The 17952-nt window shown below is 55.4% G+C and overlaps 1 protein-coding gene across 1 annotated transcript; it reads right to left on the bottom strand.

Moving 5' to 3' along the window:
* Positions 1-1064: 1064 nt before the first annotated feature.
* Positions 1065-17595, bottom strand: LOC123813961 (phospholipid-transporting ATPase IK-like). The gene is made up of 26 exons (XM_045831409.1): positions 17473-17595; positions 16816-16871; positions 16268-16359; positions 15667-15780; positions 14503-14604; positions 14156-14217; positions 13550-13622; positions 13356-13426; positions 12844-12926; positions 11607-11765; positions 11194-11282; positions 10463-10653; positions 9969-10363; positions 9404-9592; positions 9197-9327; positions 8185-8349; positions 7932-8043; positions 7071-7146; positions 6758-6842; positions 6259-6493; positions 5950-6173; positions 3850-3933; positions 3034-3267; positions 2720-2858; positions 2398-2525; positions 1065-1295 (listed from the first exon to the last, which is right to left on the bottom strand). Exons 1-26 carry the CDS (start codon positions 17571-17573, stop codon positions 1065-1067), a joined length of 3621 nt encoding a protein of 1206 aa, XP_045687365.1. The 5' UTR covers positions 17574-17595.
* Between the last annotated feature and the right edge of the window lie 357 nt (positions 17596-17952).

The raw sequence follows: 17952 nt of genomic DNA, 5'->3' as shown, positions 1-17952 counted from the left end.
ACAGATGAAATTAATTCTCCTGTATTTAGGAAAGAGGCTTTGAAATGTGTCTTTGGAGTTAAAAGTAGTGAAAGAGCTAAGGGTGCCATAAACACAGCACAAGAAACAATGTCCTTAAGTCAATCACATTATCAAGAAACATCAATTACTAAAAACCTGAGAAAGTTTTGCCAAATTACTTTATCTAGAAGCTACAGCTCAAATCAGTGAGTTTTCCTTTTTTACCTCAAGAGTGTGTTACTAGTTTGTGTCCCCAATGAGCACTGCGGCCCGCAGGCCCCAGGGGTCCCAATCTGCCTCACTGCCAGTACTTGGAGCTTCATGTGAGGATATAACAGGTGCACATACAGGCTCACCATGAAGCTAATAAAGCTTAAGCCCCAGGGTCCCTCTCTTGCCCCAGCCCCTGGGGGAACTGGGATTTGCTGGGGATTTTAAGGCCTTCTAGGTGAGAAGGGTAATCCAGTCTTCAACCAGGATGTGTGTGTGTGTGTGTGTATGTAAGGGTAAGTGTAAGAAATTCCAATGATTGCCAAAAGAGATCTCAGAAGAAAGGGGCCTAAATTTCTAAGTCTGTCATTTACTGGAATTTTAGAAGTCTGGTTTTCTTTCCGTCATACAAGGAAAACTGGTCTATCCTTATTCTGTAAAAAGCTCAAAACACACCTCTATGGTGGTCCGGATAACGCAAACTGTGCCTCCTTTTAGAACAATTTCTAAAGGAGCATGCGAGTACCTTCCAAGGTGTGTGGTCCCCCCTCGCACTGTGTGAGAGTTACACAAAAATTGACATTCAGAAATACGTGTTCAAAAAAAACATTTTACCAACTCAAAACAGTATGAATTTCTAGATTTCGTGGCCTAATTAATTTTTTCATTATTACACATACCAAAGAGGAAAAAGAAAGAGGGCTGCCCCTCCCTCCAGCATCAAGCAGGGCTCATTGCGAAGGAGGGCTGCATGTCCCCGAGGACACCTCCCCCCCTGGTGCCAGAACCTCCTCTCCCCCCGGACTGGCGCCTTCCACTGGTACCAGGGTGACGCTATGCCTGCAGACGATTCATCAGATGACATCAAAGCTGGTGGAGAGTTCTTCATCAGATTGCATTGGGTTCATTTGTCCGTGGGCCCCCGGGGACCTCCGCAGAATTGTGCCCTGTGTGATGAGGTGTGCGTAGCCCTCCTGGTGGGAGAAGGCATAGCTGGACCGCCGGGCACGTGGTGCTGTGATGATCTCCTCAGTTGGGATCTCCATCACTTCCTCTTCCTTCTCCTCCTCCTCCACCTCCTCCTCCTGCAAAGAAAAGGGGCAATCAAGGGGCACCAGGCTCCTACACTGTGTTGATTGTTCTTGGGTCAGCTGCTCCCAGTGGGTGTCATTCATAAAATTCTTGGCCACTTTTATTGGCCAGGCTCTTCCCTCCCCAAGTTGACCCAACAAGAGTCCCCCCTGGGACTTGACTCTGGATCAGCTGCCAGGTGCCATAAATGTTCCCTCTTACGGGACAGGTTACCCATGGGGCAGCCATGCCCCCAGCCTGTGTGGCAGAACACGACAGGTCTGCGGCCATATCTTGGTCCACTACCCAGTCAATTCTGCAGCCCATGGCAGCTGCAGTGGGCCCTTCCAGGTTTCTGCTACCTGAGCCAGTGAGTCTCCCCCCTACCTTTTTTCACTGTGGTAAAATAGACACAACATGTATCTGTTTTGAATCATTTTCAAGTGTACGGCTCAGTGACATGGACACATTCATTCACATTGTTACACAACCGTCACCTCCATCCACCTCCAGAACTTCACCTTCCCAAACTGATGCTGTCCCCAATTAAACACCAACTCCCCCAGCCCCTGGCTCCTACCGTCTACTTTCTGTTTCTATGCATCTGACTCCTCTAGGGGCCTCCTCCTATGACTAGAATCACACACTACTGTCCTTTTGTGACTGGCTTATGTCACTGAGCATGACATCCTCCAGGTTCATCCACACTGTAGGTAGGAGCATCAGTATTTCCTCCTTTCTAAAGGCTGAGTAAATGCCACTGTGTGGATGAACCGCATACCGTGTTTATCCACTCACCTACTGATGGACACGCTCAGGGGTGTTTCTAAGGTCCCCCTTTTGCCCAAACCTTTTCCAGGTTGTTTCTGTCATCTCAGCCCCCAAGTCCTCGACAGCTCACGGAGGTGGTCTGATGACATCAGGGCTGGAACCAGGCCGGCTGCCCAGGAAGCATGGTTTCCTCCCTAGGTCCTGGGGCCCGTTATTTGCCACCCCCCACCCCGCCTCAAGGGCACAGGGTGTGTGTCTGGGTCTCCTCCCCCCTAGCCCCCGCTCCACAGCTCCTTGGAGTCCTCACTTCCAGCAATATGCACTGGGGGGCCCAACCACCCTCACCTTGGGACGTAGCTGCCTGAGGGCTTGGTAAATGACACGGAAGGCCAGCACAGGCAGGGTGTTTAATGACACATTCAGCAGGACCACCAGCAGGATGGAGGGGTGGGACATCACGTTTCGGTCAACATCTGGAGGCGACAGGGCAGGGTCACAGCCGGGCCCAGGGTGAAGCCTCCCCAGAGCCTGTTCTGTGCCCCTTCTTCCCAACACCCCAGCCCTTCCTCACCCTGCACCCCCAGGGTGCCTCTGGGCAAATCCCCTGGGGACTCAGGGCCCACCCATCTCCGGGCCTGGCCGCCCTATCCCCTGCTGAGGGGCTCACATAGAAAAGGGAAGGTCTTGGGGGACATTGCGAAGAGCCAGAAACTCTGGCTGGTCCAAGTTATGACCACATAGAAGCAAAGGCTGAAGAAAATGGCCAGCACAGACAAGACGGTCCAGTACTTGATGATGAGGATGACCTGAATGGGAAAAAGGAGGGTTGAGCCAGGTGGGGCCAGACCCCAGGCAAGGCCACGGGGAGCAGGTTGGAGGATAGCACCTGCTGAGGCCTCTCAGGCAGGGTCACCAGGTGATGGAACCTCCATGACCTGTGCCCACAGTCCTGGTTGGGGGGTGGGCAGCAGCCCTGCCTACCTCCATGGTGACGGACAGCAGGCCCGACAGGGCCATGACTGTGGCAAAAGACTGGTAGTCACTGAGGGGCCCAATAGTGTCATGGCTGATCCACAGGGTCATGAAGAAGTTGACCAGGGAGGTGGTCAGGCCATGGGCAATGGCTTGGAAGAAGACCCAGTAGTTGAAGAACTCATCCTTCTGGCCAGCGATGTATAGCTGGGGCAGCTCCAGGCTCTGCTCATCGCTCACATCCTGGGGAGGGGGCGGGTGGGGGATTCCGGGGTTGGTTTCACAGCCACGTGTGTGCTTGGCATGACTGAACCATGCACACGAGAACAATGAGATGGCGAACTTAGTTACTGGCATGTTGCCACCATTTAAAAACTTTAAAAAAAGGAATACAAAGTCCCATTCCTCAGGTCACACCAGGCATGCCTCAAATCCCCATCATTAGCCACCTGTGGCAGGCTGGTGGCTCCCGCCTGGACAGCACAGGCCTGAGACACTTCCTCCACCCTAAACGTTCCACGGGACTGCCCTCATCTGGATCCCATAGCCAGACCCCACTCAGGGAGGCAGCGGGTGAACAGCAGACAACAGTGGTCCCCTCCCCACTGTCGTACAGATGAACAGACGGTGGCACTGAGATTTGGGGACGGTAGCTGAGCAAGAGGGCTTCACGCACTATCAGGCTGGGCTCTGTGGGAACAGTTACATGGTAGTGGTCTCCCAGCCCTGCCTCCACCCCACCCTATCGAAGCCCCCCAGGGAAGAAGGTGGGGTAGAGACAGGAGCATCTACAAGGAAGGAGGGGCAAGTCCTTGGCCTGCTCACCTGCTCGAAGAGCCCGATGTACAGAACCGGGAGGGTGGTGTACAGCAGGTTGAACAGTGCCAGGAACCAGCCTTCATACAGTGGCTAGGGAGGCAAACGGGTGGGCGAATGTGGTTAGTGGTGAGCCGTCAGATGCCAAATGGCCAGAAATGGAAATGTTCTTTACCTGAGGAGGCCCACCCAAGCTAGCTCAGCACCTGCGGAGAATTCCCAGTGAGTTAGAAAATTCCGTTATAATCAAAGATTGGGTTAAGTGAGGCTGGAAGATGAAAGGCAGAAAGAGATAAGAAGCAGGGTCTCATTATTTTAAAACAGCACCTTTGAGTGTTTATTTTAATTGGAGGGCTGCAAACAAAGAGCTACAGGAGGAAAGACGGCTACAAAGTGTGCTTTGGGGCCATTTTAGACTTAGGGAGTCACTGATGGGTACAAGAGCTGGAGGAGACCCCCACCGGACAACGTGCCCAACTAACTGCCCTCCTGATGCACGAATCCAGTCCAGTTAAACGATGTGGGGGCGGGTGTTCGGTTCCAAAAACCATTTTATGAGCATTCTGCGAGCGAGCAAATCAGTAACAAACACTGATTTTGCAAGAATCAAGTTTCTCACTGCTCAAGGAGAGTCATGAATGAGCACCTGGGAAAAGCCGAGTTGAGCCCTGTCCTGTGGGGCTGGGGTCGGAGGTACCAGAGGTCCTCATAGCTTCTTAATGTACACAAGACAGACGGATGGGTGGACACAGAAACAGAAACAGACGTGGAGATGTGTCTCTCTCCATGCACTAACACGGGTACATTTCTAGTTCTGCCTGCTGAGACGGTAGCAGCACCCCAGGAGCAGTGAGCACATGCCGAGCACTTAGCTCTTGGGGTGAACCCTGCCCTTCTCTGATGACAAGAACCGGAGTTCCTTCTGGGAGTGGCTGGTTCTAGCCCTGGGGCAAGGGAAAAACAAAATGAGCTTGGAACTTCCTGTAGCACCAGAAAATGAAGATTGTTCTCAGGGAAAAAGTAGGCACACGTCAAAAGGACAAACTGGGGGCACCTGGAGCAGTGAAATACACAATCAAAAATACCCAGGAATCCTTACTGATACAAATAAGTAATTTCATAAATAAATGAGAGATGAGGACTGGCCAGTTCTTCCTACAGAAGAATTCCAGCTCCCAAACGTAGGGAGATGGAATGCTGTCCTCACTAAGACTGGGAAGGAGACACGGGTACCAGCCCTCACCATCCCCGGGAGTTCTAGCAGAGCAGTCAGGTAAAGAGGTTATAAAATGTGTCCAAATTGGCAAGGACGTAAAGGGAAACACTGTGTTCACTTGCAGATGGCATGCAGAAAATCCCAAAGGATTCGCCAGAAATCTCCCAGAGCCAATAAAAAGAATCAGCAATTTGCGGGGCACAGATCAACACACACACACAAATCTGTATTTCTACACACCAGCAATGAGCGATCCCAAAAGGAAATTAAGAAAACAAATTCCATGCACTGCAGCATCTAAAAGAATAAAATATCTAGAAACAAAAATAAATAAATAAATAAATAAAACAATATATACTTTTCAAGGGTGCCTCCATAAAGCTCCCTCTCATATGCCCAGGTATCAGTGACAGGGAACTTGCTCCCTATCAGGGCCATCTATTTGCAGATGATGTCCTTACACGCACGGGAAATCACCACCCTATGAGTCTTCTAAGGCGCCAGGAGGCCCATCTACTCTTCACCATTATACTGCACAGAATGTCTTGAGCTCAGGGTCACAGCCCCCCCCCCCCCCCCCCCCCAGTTTTACCTTCTCTGGGGTTCAGGCTTTCCATCTCTCCCCTAGAAGGACCTACCCTTGCTTCAGAGCTCAAATCTACCAAATACCTCTGAAATGTTGGGCACAGAGCTGAGAAGGAACCGTCCCCTCCCTTTATCCGAACTCTATGCAGCCATAGGAAAGGCTGCGTGGCCCTGCGACCTCAGGCAAGCCTTGGCCCAAGAGGACTCCAGAGTGTGAGTGGGCAGTGCCCCCATCCTCGTGGAGGCCAGGGGAAGGGCACAGCACCCCCACCAGCAAGCATCCCCAAACGGCTGCCCCTGCAGTGCACCTGGGCAGTGAAGCCACTGTAGAAAGCGAACCAGATCTGAACCGTCATGATGGCCAGCGTCTTGTAGATGAAGTAGCGCAGGAACTTGCAGACTCGCATGTAGGACCAGCGGCCGTGCACGAACAGCAGCCGCCTCAGGAAACAGAACTGGGCCAGCATGTAGTCGCTGTTCTGCACCGCCTGCATGCCCTCCTGGCCTGCCAGCCCTACGCCGATGTCCGCAGCTGCAGGGGCACAGACAGCGTGTTGGTACGGGGCCACTACCAGCCTGCCAGAGGCCTTCCCCCAGAGCCGGTGCCCGCCGCTCACTCTTAATCATGTTGACGTCATTGGCGCCATCCCCAATGGCCAGGGTCACCACGTTATAGTACTTCTTGACCAGCCTCACGATCAAGGCCTTCTGCTTGGGTGTCACCCGGCAGCAGATGACTGCTTGGCACTTCGAGGCCAGTTCCACGAAGGCCCGCTCGCGCCACACCTCGGGGCCCCTTAAGGGGATGGAGTTCTTCGGCTTCATCCGTGTTGCACTCTTCACCAGCTGGTCCTGTCCGGTGAGGGGGCGGGCAAAGGGAGCACATCACTCTGGCTGCACCCCTCTCATCTGTGAACGCCCCCACTGGCCGCTCCTGCCTCCTGTTCCAAACCCCAGGCTGGACTTGACCACATGGGCTCTAGTCCCTCTGAGAACCTCCTGGCATGGCATTCACTTTGGCTTTTCTGAAAGTCCACCCCCACCCGCAGTCAGCTGCTTCTCCAAGCCCCATCCCATGTGCCAGGGGCCCCTCAGTCGGGCTGAGCCCACACTGACCAGGAACTCGCCGGTAACGACCATGGCGGCCATCCTGACGTGCGGCAGTTTGCTGCAGGTCTCCCGGCAGGCTTCCATGAGCGGGCTGCAGGGACCCAGCGGGGGCTCAGCCGTGCCCAGGCACACGTTTCCTCCCCCTCCTCCCCCGCAGGTATCTCCCATCTGGGGAGTCCAGCCAGGTGGAGGCTGAGGACACTCTGCAGGCCCCCAGGGCCATACCTGGGCAGCCATGTGTGTTCACCATCCCCCAACCCTCACCCTGCCCCCACCCAGCTCGTCTGCCCCAACTCCTGACTCCTTACCGACTCCTTACCGTATGTCCTCCTCATCCAGAATGCGCATGTCCTCTGAGAGCAGTTGGCAGGCAAAGCCGATATTCACTGCGGTCTCTGCAAAACAGCCCAGCTCAGCCCCCTGCCCAGGGACCAGGCCCACCCACCTTGTTCCATCCCTTGGCTATGGCGATTGGCTCAGAAGAGGCCTATGAGAGCCAGCCCTTGAGACTTTGGCGGCAGCTCTGAGCAAAAGGGTCTGCACTCTGGCTGGCTGGGGCTGTCGCCAAGGGATCAGTACTCCTATCACTGTAGGACCCACAGGCACTTTTAGGAACCCGCAAAACTGACTTACCAGTAATTTTAAAACCAGAATAAAAATGTGAGTATGTATTCCAGCCTGGACATTTGACTTTATACCAACACAGCTATAAAATGTCATTTTAAATATTGTGTATGTGCCTCCCACCCACATGAGAGCTAATGTGGACCCTGTTGGCCCCCATGCCCGGTGGGGCCCAAAGAACCCACGGTGGGGGCTGGGAGAATCAGTGATCCAGGGCCACAGGACCCAAGGCTCCATGCCAGCGTTGTTTGTAAGTGCCTCCAGCAGGCGCCCTGAGGGCTCCGAACTCAGCTGAGCCCATCTCACACACAAGGGTAACAAGGGTCCCAACTCATGGTGTTGTCCCAAGAGCCAAACACTCTGAAAGCGCTCGGCACGGTGCCACTGGCCTCAGGGAGGCGCCTGGGGGATGCTGGCAGGTCTGATCGTCTCCTTTCTCCCTTCCCCAGGACAAGGTAGGGGCTCCGACTGAACCCAGACCAGCAGGACAGTCTGATGGTGGCGCTCGGGGCATATGAGTTCTCTCTCACCCATCACTGACCAACCTGGGACCTACCTTGCTTGTCCCCTGTGAGCACCCACACTTTGATGTTCCCTTTCTTGAAGGACTGGATGGTCTCAAGGACGCCGTTCTGGAGCTTGTCTTCAATGGCTGTGACTCCCAGCAGCTGGAGGCAGGGTGGTGTGGAGAGACAGAGGACAGGTTGAGCAGGGATCCAGCTAACCCTGGTAGGAGTGGGGGAGCCAGGGTCCCACAGCAGGCCGGAGCAGGGTGCCGGAGCCCCCCAAGCCTCCAGTGCTTCGCCCACCTGGAGGTTCTGCTCCATCTCCTCGTACACCTGGTGCAGGGCCTGGGCCCGGTTCTGAAGGAGGATGGTGGCCTCCTCGTGCCGGTGGCGCCACTCCTCGTAAATGTCTTCATCCACCTTTTTGTAGGCCAGGCACAGCGTGCGCAGCGTCTCCTCGGCAAAGGACTGGGGCCAGCCGGGCGGGAGGTGCCACCCTGTCACCACGCTGCATCCCAGGGCACTTCTCCTGCCACCGCTTCCCTCAGCGCCTCCTCCCTCTGCCTGGGCTCCTGGCAGAGCAGGGCACTCTGAGAAGTCCTGAGCAGGGAGCCCAGGGCAGTCTGTGCACACACATGCCCCCTGACACCTATGTTGGGTGAGGCTGGGGACCCAGCGAGACCCTTGGGTAACCCAAAGGGTCAGGGCTGGGCCATAGAGGAGGAACCTGGCATGGCATGGCAGCCCATGTTGGGGTCAGGCAGGAAAGTCTCACTGGAAATGGTGGAGCCCTGAGGACCATATGACCCAGAGTGACACAGTGGAAGAAGGCATCCATGCAGAGGGAACAGTGTGTGCTCAGGTCCTGGGACCTGAGCCTGGGGAAAACTGCAAGCCAGAAACTGGGGTCTTGGGGAATGCCCTAAGGTGCAAGGAGAGCCAGTCGAGAGAGGCCAGCAGGAGACACAAAGACACAGCCTCGAAAGCTTGCTGAGCAGTTTGGGCTTCACCCACAGAGACACAAGATTTGGGTCCATGTCAGAATCCAGGCCCACTTGGGAGAGGTTGGTGGGAGGGTGGGCTGGTGTCCAGGGCCAAAGCCTAACCACAGAGGGTCCCTTGTGTCACTTGGAAAAAAAAGTGCCCCCTTTGAGTGGGTATAGCATGGAGTTCAGCTCCTCCTTGCCCTTGTGTGTAAGGGTAAAAGCACAGCCTGGCCAGCTCCCTCTTCCTCCACCCTCCCTCTTTCTACCTCTTCTATCCTTCCTCCCTCTACCCCTCAACCCTTCCACCCTCCCTTCCCACAGGAACTCACACTTAAAGCTTCTTCTGTGGCCCTTTGCATGGCTTGCTCTTTCTTATACAAGTCTTTCCTACGCAAGCGATCAAAAATAACAGTGTCTGCGCCTTTGGTATAGAGGTAGATGTAGCCCTCGGGGTTTCGGACTGTGGAGGGAGAATCCTAGCTCACCATAAGCGCTTCCTTGCATGCCCACCCCCATCCTGGGCCGAGGGTGCTCACCCAGTACTGACATCCGCTTCCGGATGCTGTTGAAGTCCATCATGGCCAGGACCTTGTACACCCGCTCCTCCCCCAGCTCCATCACAGTGATGCTGTCCTGCGTGCGTGCCAGGAACACGTAGCCAAAATTCCGGGCTGCTGTGACTAGCGCCTCCTCATCAGGGGAAGCTGCCTGATAAAACAGCTGGTCTGGCAAGGGAGGGGACCATGGGAGCAGGACAGGAGAGGGGTACATTTGCTGAGAACCTGCTGTCTCTTTTGGGGACCCCCCCCCACCCATCTTCGATGCCCAGGGAAGGAAGTGAACACAGTGGGTGTTTACCAGATATTGACAAGACAATGGTCTCTTGGGCCAGTACAACCTCTAAGCCGAATAAAAGAAGGTGGGCACTGGGGTCCTGTCTAGATGACCCTCCCTCTCCCAGCTCAGTAACAGATCTCAAGCCCCAGGCCTGAGCACCCTCTAAGCTGAATGACGGGAGCCCTGGGCTTGGACTGGACGACCTCTAAGGCCAGAGCACAGACTCAGAAGCCCCAGGGCTTCAGCAGCCGGCGAAGCACTCACTGTCTTTCTCCTCCACCATCACTGTGTGGCACACGGCCAGCAGGCGCCAGAACTCCTGCACCACCCTGTCCTTGTTTTCACGTACAGTGCTCAGGAGCTTCACATTTTGGAAGAGCAGCTTCCCGTCGGCAAATTTGTTCCAGAGGAAGGCGTTCTCCTTATGTAGCGCGTCCTCCTCATCCGGGTCGTAGACAATGCCGTCGATGCAGCACTTCTTGAAGGTCATGATGTTCTGTGTGAGCGTGCCTGTCTTGTCCGAGAAGATGTACTCCACCTGGCCCAGCTGGACATTGAGGCTGGTGCTGCGGGCTTTGGCAGACATGTCCTGGGGCTCATAGTACATCTCATTGTCCCAGTCAATGAAGATGCTGTTCCCCAGGTAGATGAATTCAGCTCTGCGAACACAAGCTGGGTCACACCCTGGCCCAGAGCCCACCGGGGTTCCTGCTTCTCTCAAGCTAAGTAGTGGGTAGGGAGGAGGCCCAGGGACTCACATGATGAACATGGCCATGGGCATCATGACGCTGAGCAGGATGAGGAAGCTCAGGAACATGAAGAAAGACTTGCTGATCACACTGTACATGTGCTTTTCAGGAATGTAGTAGTGCTTGACCTTGAATTTTGTCACATTGCTCCAGAAGCCCAAGGTCAACGCCATAGAGATCAGCACCACGAACATGAAGATCTGCTCAACAAGCGCAAGATGGTGGAGTGTGTGGAGGGACCCAGAGCAGCACGGAGACACCACAGTGTAAAAGACAAATGGGAGATGGGAAGCACCCCCGTCCAAGCTCTGCCGTCAGGATGGTGGCGGGGGACTGGAAGGGGGTAGCTGGCAGTCTACAGGGACGGGGACCTGTAGGGGTTTTGCTGAGTTTTGTAGCTGCTATTTTAAAATGTATTAAATGACTTCTATTTAAAATGACAGTTGGCTAGGCAGAAGTTAAGATTATTAAATAAATGTCCATGGAGTGCAGGTAAACATTTTATTATCTCCTGTGGGTTTGGAAAAGTGTCAGGATAAAGACTTTTTAAAACTATCAGGACTGTAAGATTCTCTGGCCCACAGACCTCCATCTGTAGGGTCGGGCTCACGCATTTGCAGAGGAGGGAAACCGAGGACTGAAAAACGACAGCTGGGGCCTCTGTCTGTGGGGAGGCCCCCTCTGCCTCCCATCTCCTGTGCCCCCCACACACCCAAGAGCAGGGGCTCTGGGCGGCTCACCAGGATCACCAGCCTGTTCATCAACTGGTCCATCTTGGTTCTCTTCAGATAGATCTTGCCACAGTTCCTCATGATCTTTGTGTCAACACCTGCAAGGTTTGCGTCCATCCATCCATCCATTCACCCACCTGTCCCATCTTCCATTCCTTTGTCACCGCAACCCTCTACCCGTCCATCCACCTACCTGCCCAGCCACCCATCCATCTACATATAAGAGTACTGGCTCACTATGTCCATTTCCACAGTTTTAGAACCTCAAGCCCCATCGAAGCCACGCTGGGAGTCCCACATCTTGTGGCAGCAGACATGCGACAGCCAAGCCCTGGCCTTGTGACTTCTTGCCAACAACTTTAGGGTTGTTACCCACCCCCACAGAAACAGCTCATGCTGCCGAGGCCCCAGAGCAGCCGTACCAGCATAGATGACCATCCCGTAGCAGGTGTCTGTGTTTCGGATCTTGCAGCCACGTAGGAGGATGTTGCCACTGTCCAGAGGGTATTTCTTGCCCTCCCACTCCAGGCGCCCCATAAAGTAGTGCATCCGGCTGTTGGGTTCCTCGCACACCACCTTGCCTACAGACAACAGGGCAATCAGGGAGCCAAGACCTGCGGCTGGGTCGGGCCACTCCTCTACAATGCTGGGTGGGGCAGGGTATGGGGAACATTCCTTGTCACCCTCAGGCTCTAGCCACCCTCTTACTGCCCCAAAATTGCCCTCCTGGGACCTCCACCTTACTGCCCTACAGCCTCCTCTCCTGAATGCTTCAAAAGCTCGCTCTGTTGGCCTCAGGACCTTTGTGCATGCTGCTCCCAGTGGCAGGACTCATCTCCTCAGGAAAACCCCCTCTTCTGATCCTCCAGCCAGATCTGGTCTCCCCCACCGAGCCTCCTTCCTTCTGATTACCATCCTGGGAGGTCACCAGGCATCGATGCCTGCTGATGGTGTCTTAAATGCTTGTGAGTTCCATGAGAGGGTGCACCAGCCTCGTCTCTGTCATGCTAGGGACACTGGGACCCAGCCCAGCACCGGGGGCACACTCCTGGCCTCCGTGTCAGAGAGGCTTTTCCTCAGATGTAATGAAAACAAATACAGCCACAGTCTTTGAATGCCAGGAGCAAGAGGGCTGTGGTTTGAGAGAAAGATTCTGTTCCAGCACCAATTAGAGTAACTTGTCTTCACAACAAGACAAGAAAAAATAAAAGATGTATCCCCCGGCTGGGCCTCTGGCAAAGAGGAGTTGTAACTCACAGGTGTAAAATATCTCACTTTTCAGGTAGAAAATAAGAATATACCACCACAGATGGGTCAATTCCCTGTCTCTGTGCATGCAACAGACTGTCTTTTTGATCAAGCAATTAAAAATATTTGATTTAATGTAGTCAATGTTTTAAAAATAAAATGTAATGCCTGATAAAATGGTGTGGCATGTCTTGTAACAATAATGGAAAATGCCTGACTGTTACATGGATTCAAATGACATGAAACAGGGCTGGGATAAGCTGGCCCATTAACAGTTATCTCGACCCCCAGCACCCCCCAGCAGGCCCCATCACCACCCCTCAAAGCCCAGTGAGCGGGGGAACGTTCATGCCCACTAGACGGAGGGGCAGATGAAGGCCCAGATGGGGCGGATGAACTGCCGCCTCTCACCTTGGAAGGATGCCATGCTCGTCACATTGTTTAGCTCGTGATGTGTGACTATGGGGGCCTGCCTGTACTTCAAGTTGGTCTCCCTGATGATGAGAAGGAGATCAAGATAAGAGGTGGGGACAGGCAGCACCCAGGCAAGGCACCCCCAGCCCCTTTTCAGAGCCTAGCTGCCAATTAGGAGGCTGAGGCTCGGAGAGAGAGAAGGCCTTGCCCAAGGTCACACAGGACAGTTTCACAATGGCTGAGGCCAGACCTCAGGCCTTCTCACTTTGCGCAGCCACACCTGGAACGCAGTAGGGCCTCCAGAAATGTTGGTCCAAAGAAGGTGGGTCCCTTCACCTGATTTAATGTTATTACCCCTGCCAGCATGCAGGTACCCCACAATGCTCCCAGAATGAATGACCTAAACATCTCAGTGGGCTTCAGGAGACACGCTTTGTGGCTGTTGGGGAATGGTGAAGGCCTTGCTGGCTCCCAGGCCCCCAACCCCCTGCTGATGGCCAGCACCTCACCCGTCTATGTCAGCCGTCTCCACATAGCACAAGCTGCTTGGCTCCGTGCTGGCCAGCAAGAGCACATCGGCCTGGGTGGGGAGGGTTGGGGTAGGAGGAAGGAAACAGCAATGCAGGGGGGACAGGGGGAAGACAAGCAGGAAGGCAGCCCACCCCAAGGAGCAGAGTTCTGGGCCAGGCTGACACCAGCTCACCGGGACAACGTTGTCATCATGCAGGCGAATCAGGTCCCCCACACGCAGGTCCTCCCATTTTTTACACAGAAAACTAGTGGGGGAAGGCAGCAGGTGTGGGAAAGGGCCCCAACCAGGCCCATCTTTGAACCCCTGGCCCCCTGTGCCACCCGCAAGCTAGAAGAACAGAGGAAGGCGGGGCCTGCAGATGCCCCTCCTGCTTTGCTCCCCTGCCTGTCTTCGGGGGATGATGATGGGGGTGTCAGCCTGTACAGGAAGTCCAGCCTCCCCTAACCTCGCCCTCTCCTCCCAGTTCTGTATCCAAGTCCCTTCAGACCTTCCCTGCCTCCCCTTTCAGCTGAACTTTCCTGCAGGTGTTACCAATCATGTCCTCAGCCTCTGTCCCCATCACAGGGCCCAATCCCTAGGCCTGGTAGACAGCAAGTATCCAATAAATACTGGCTGGGTCTCAGATATCAGCCTCAACCAGGATGTCCAGGCAGCTCGGAAGTTTCCAGGCACTCTGCTGGGCACCCCACCCTGACATGACCTCCCCCCCCCCCCACACAGCTGTGCTAGAGTCCCCTTCCTCAGCTGAATTCCCCCACGCATTGCCAGAAGCCTCACCTCTCCCCCACCAGCATCTGGCAGGGCCTGTTGTTGACGATCCTGTCACTCCTATGCCGCCCCTGAGTCAACAGGGATGGGTCAGAAGGGCGGCCCCCCGTCATGCCCCCCATCCCATCCCCACACCACCATGAGGAGGGCCCAGGTGCGGAGCATGGTTCCAGCTCACACCAGCACATTTTGTCCAGGGATCCTGGCAGGGCAAGGGGGTAGGCTACTGGGACCATGGCTAAGGACAGCAAGTACCAAAGGGCCATGGGGTACCTGTCCCTGTCCCTTGCGACAGCAAGACAAGGACCCCACCCTGCATCCAATCTCCTCCCCAGCTGTCCCTCGACCCCACTTACAATGTCGTCCACCAGGTCTCGGATGGCCCGGATGACAAGGAGGCAGATGAGTGGGGCGAGGAGGGTGAACCAGGGCATCGTGGAGATGTCAGGGAAGACGCCCTGACAATAGGGCGTGTCACACCGACCCACCGTGCCCCCACATTTTTCCCAACCGTCTCCCCCTGCCCGTTCACCCAGCCTCCCAACCTGGCATCCTGTGTCCCACCTGCCAGTACCACCTGGGCCTAAAGCCAGCCACCTCCCCCACACAGATCTTGAGACAACTGCCTCTCTACTTCCACTCCCCACCCAAAACTCCTCCCTAGAAAACTTGTCTCACTTGTGTGCCCAGGCCCCAGGCCACATCCACCAGGAACGCCAACCTTGCTCCCTCCCCAGAGCCTTAGCTTTACTGCTCCCCTCCTGGTAACCCTATTTCCCCAGCTACCCTTCAGGCCTGAGCTCCAAGTGAACACCAGGCCAGCCTAGGTCGAGGTTGGGTCCCCTTCCCATCCCTGGGCCCCACTATGTGGTTTAATGACAGTGGGTATCAGGGCCACTGCTGGATCCCCAGTGTCCAGCATAGGACCTGCTCACGGTATATTCATGGGATTGATAGAGGCAGGGGGTCAGACCAGACACTGGGTGGGGATTGCTCTGTAAACTGTCCACCCAGCTGAGAGAGGGAGCTGCCTGGGATGGACATCTGCTCCTCTGGCAGAGCCACTCAGGTGCTGCGAAGTGGCCTGCAGGTCCCAAGTACCTGCTCTCAACCCTTCTTTCCTCCTCACCCTCTGGGATTAACATGGTGGGCTGGGGCCAAGGGGGTTCATGTGACCAAGGCTGTCCATCCTGGGGAAGGGCTGTGACCCCTCAGAGCTGGGGGAGTCACTCATTAACTTCACCATTGAACATATATTGAGCACTTCCTATATGCCAGGCCCTGGGCTAGGCAGTGGGGATGAAGCTATGGGGGTGTTCCCAGTGTGGGAGGAGACAGACACTGACCCTCCCATCTCCCCCATCCACCCAACCAATCAACCAACAGTGCAGACACACTTAAACTCTCTGTGTGTCTTATAGAAGCATGTGTCAAAGGAGGTCAGGGAGGGCTTCCTGGAGGGGGCAATTTGAGCAGGTAGAAGGATTGGTTATGTGTACAGGTGCTGACCCCTGCCCTACCTGGAGAATGATGATAAAAAGGAAGTAGAGGTTGGACACTCGGTGGAACTGCTCATACAGGTTTAAGGGTAGGAAGGAGAAGAAGTTGTACTTGGCTGTGCAGATCTTGTTGTCCTGGGATGAGAGCCAGCGTTAGTGTGCTGCCCAGGCCAGGGCCCTACCCTGGCCTTGCCCCGCCCTTTGGCCATAATCAGCAATAATTGAGCATCCAGTGCATGCAAAGCTTCAAGCCAGGTCTACTGAGCACCAGCTGAATGTGAAGCCCTCAGACCAGCAATTCCTGTGTGCCAGCTGCATGTGCAGCCTTAAGCCAGCATTACTCGAACAGTACCAGATGCAAAGACTCATTGAACAGGTCTGTGACCCCACTATTTCCCAGTGAGTCACACAAGCAAGGGGATTTTCAGGAAAGCCTAATAGACCCATTGTACTTTGAAGGTTTAGTATTAACTCATTTTACCATGAACTGGGGTGGGGGTTGGCAAGGAAACACAGGACAAATTCCAGCACCAAACTGGCAATTTGTTCACAATAAAATTAGGGGGAGGGGTAGGCTGGGTGGGAGGAGGTAGGGGAGGGTTGTGGGGCTGGGGCCACCCACCTTGTACTTCTTCCTTCGCCAAAACAGGAAAATTCGCTCCTTGAACTGGTTGTTGTAGGTCCTGTCGTTGGCCTTTACCTCCCAGCTGAACGCTGAAGTCAGCAAGAGTGGGGCCTCGGAGAGGGCACAAAACCACCTAGTGATCCCCTAGAGCAGGGCTCATGGGAGCCCGGGGGAACCCAGACGCTGGGGAATACCTGCCTCTTGGCCAGGGCTGTGGGGGCGGGTAAACGACCACCACCCTGGGCCACTCCCTGGGCTCAGAGGCCAGGCCCCGGGAGGCCGGCTCACACCCATTCCTTCTCCAGAGGGGATAAAACCGCGGCTGCTCGCTCAGCCTGGGCAGCCCGCCTACTCCAGGTCTGCAGCTCCCAGTTCTTGAGTCTAGCATTGTTGTGGGGTTTGGAACTATCTGTAACCCAAGGAGAACCCCATGCTGGATCTGTCCAATGCGTTTGGAGGGGGCGGGTCTTCCCCATCAGCCACACACCTCTGCGATGCCCCTTGGCTTCCTTCACAGACCCCACAAACAGCCCCAGCACATGCACCTGAGTTGTTCTTCTGGAAGTCCTCACCATAGCCCAGGCTGCCCCCATCGGTGGAGCTGCTGGGGAGAGGGGCCCACGGTCACATCAGTGGCCCAGCCCTTGCCAGACACTGTCCATAAAGTCTGCCCTCCCCAAAATGTCACCTTCCACTTCCTTCGGTTTCCCCCTCCCTGGGCTTTGAACGCCCAGCCCCTGGCTCTGTGTCCTACCCTGGGTATGGGGACCTCCGCCGGGCCCCCAGAATGAGGGACTCAAACCTCCGGTGCGGCTGCGCACCCCCAGGGCCGTCCTCCGGCCAGGCTGCCATCGCCTCCCAGGTCTCCGTGCTGCCCCTCCTGCCCCAATTCCCACCTGCGACACAATACACCCCAGGTAGGGGTTCCGTCAGTGTTTGTTGAATGACTGCACGGGCCCCTGGGTTGCATGCTATATCACAAGCCGCTCTGAGAGGTCCGAGCGTGGCCTCCAGGCAGTTACGACTGTGATGGAGGCCAACTCCAGCCTTTCCACTGCCTTGTTCATGGTCACTCCTTCAATGCCAGGAATTTGTCTCACCAGCGTGCCCCACCCCGCTCCCAGCACCTCTCCAAGCCCTCGCCAGGCTGTTCCCTACGCCCAGGAGCACCCTTCCCGCGTGCTTGGCGAACGTCTCCTCACCTTTCTGATCTCCGCTCGTGGCTCTCAGGCGAGCTCAGCTTGAACAGGCACCTCTTCCGGGCTCCCCTTCTACCTGGGGTGCCCTCCATTCCAGGCCTCATCACCCTCTCTCCTCTGGGCTTCTGTCCCTGTGTGGGTGGCCTGCCCAACTGGAAACCTCCTAGGTGCCCAGGACAGCGGACTTACCGGACCCGTTACAGACGTTTTGGCCGTTAAGCTGCGGCCCAGGGTCCTGAAACCCGGGGCGCAGGCGCAGGGCAGGGCCTTGCAGGGCGGGCCCTGTGGGCGGGGCCAGGGCAGAGGCCGAGCCTGGGAAGGTGTCTGGAGTGGTACAGGCGTACAGGTTGCTGCAGCAGGTCAGTGGGCAGGATCTTGCACAGTGGGGCGGGATAGAAGGGATCTTAATTTGCGCCAGGGTATTAAAGGGCCTGTCTTTTAGGGTCAGGACCTTGTAAAGCTGGGCCTGAGTAAAGTAGATTG

The sequence above is a fragment of the Phyllostomus hastatus genome, unplaced genomic scaffold, assembly GCF_019186645.2.
Source record: "Phyllostomus hastatus isolate PE091 unplaced genomic scaffold, TTU_PhHast_1.1 phas_contig_159, whole genome shotgun sequence".
Lineage (NCBI taxonomy): Eukaryota > Metazoa > Chordata > Mammalia > Chiroptera > Phyllostomidae > Phyllostomus > Phyllostomus hastatus.
The sequence above is the reverse complement of the archived record's forward strand: the minus strand, read 5'-3'. Positions and strand labels throughout refer to the sequence as shown.

Coding starts and splice junctions, on each gene's coding strand:
- LOC123813961 (XM_045831409.1), bottom strand. CDS start 17,573: ATGAGGCCTGGAATGGAGGGCACCCCAGGTAGAAGGGGAGCCCGGAAG. Junction 11,766..12,843: donor GAGCATGGCATCCTTCCAAG/GTGAGAGGCGGC, acceptor TGTTGTCTGTAG/GCAAGGTGGTGTGCGAGGAA. Junction 3,268..3,849: donor ACATCGGGCTCTTCGAGCAG/GTGAGCAGGCCA, acceptor CCCCCTCCCCAG/GATGTGAGCGATGAGCAGAG.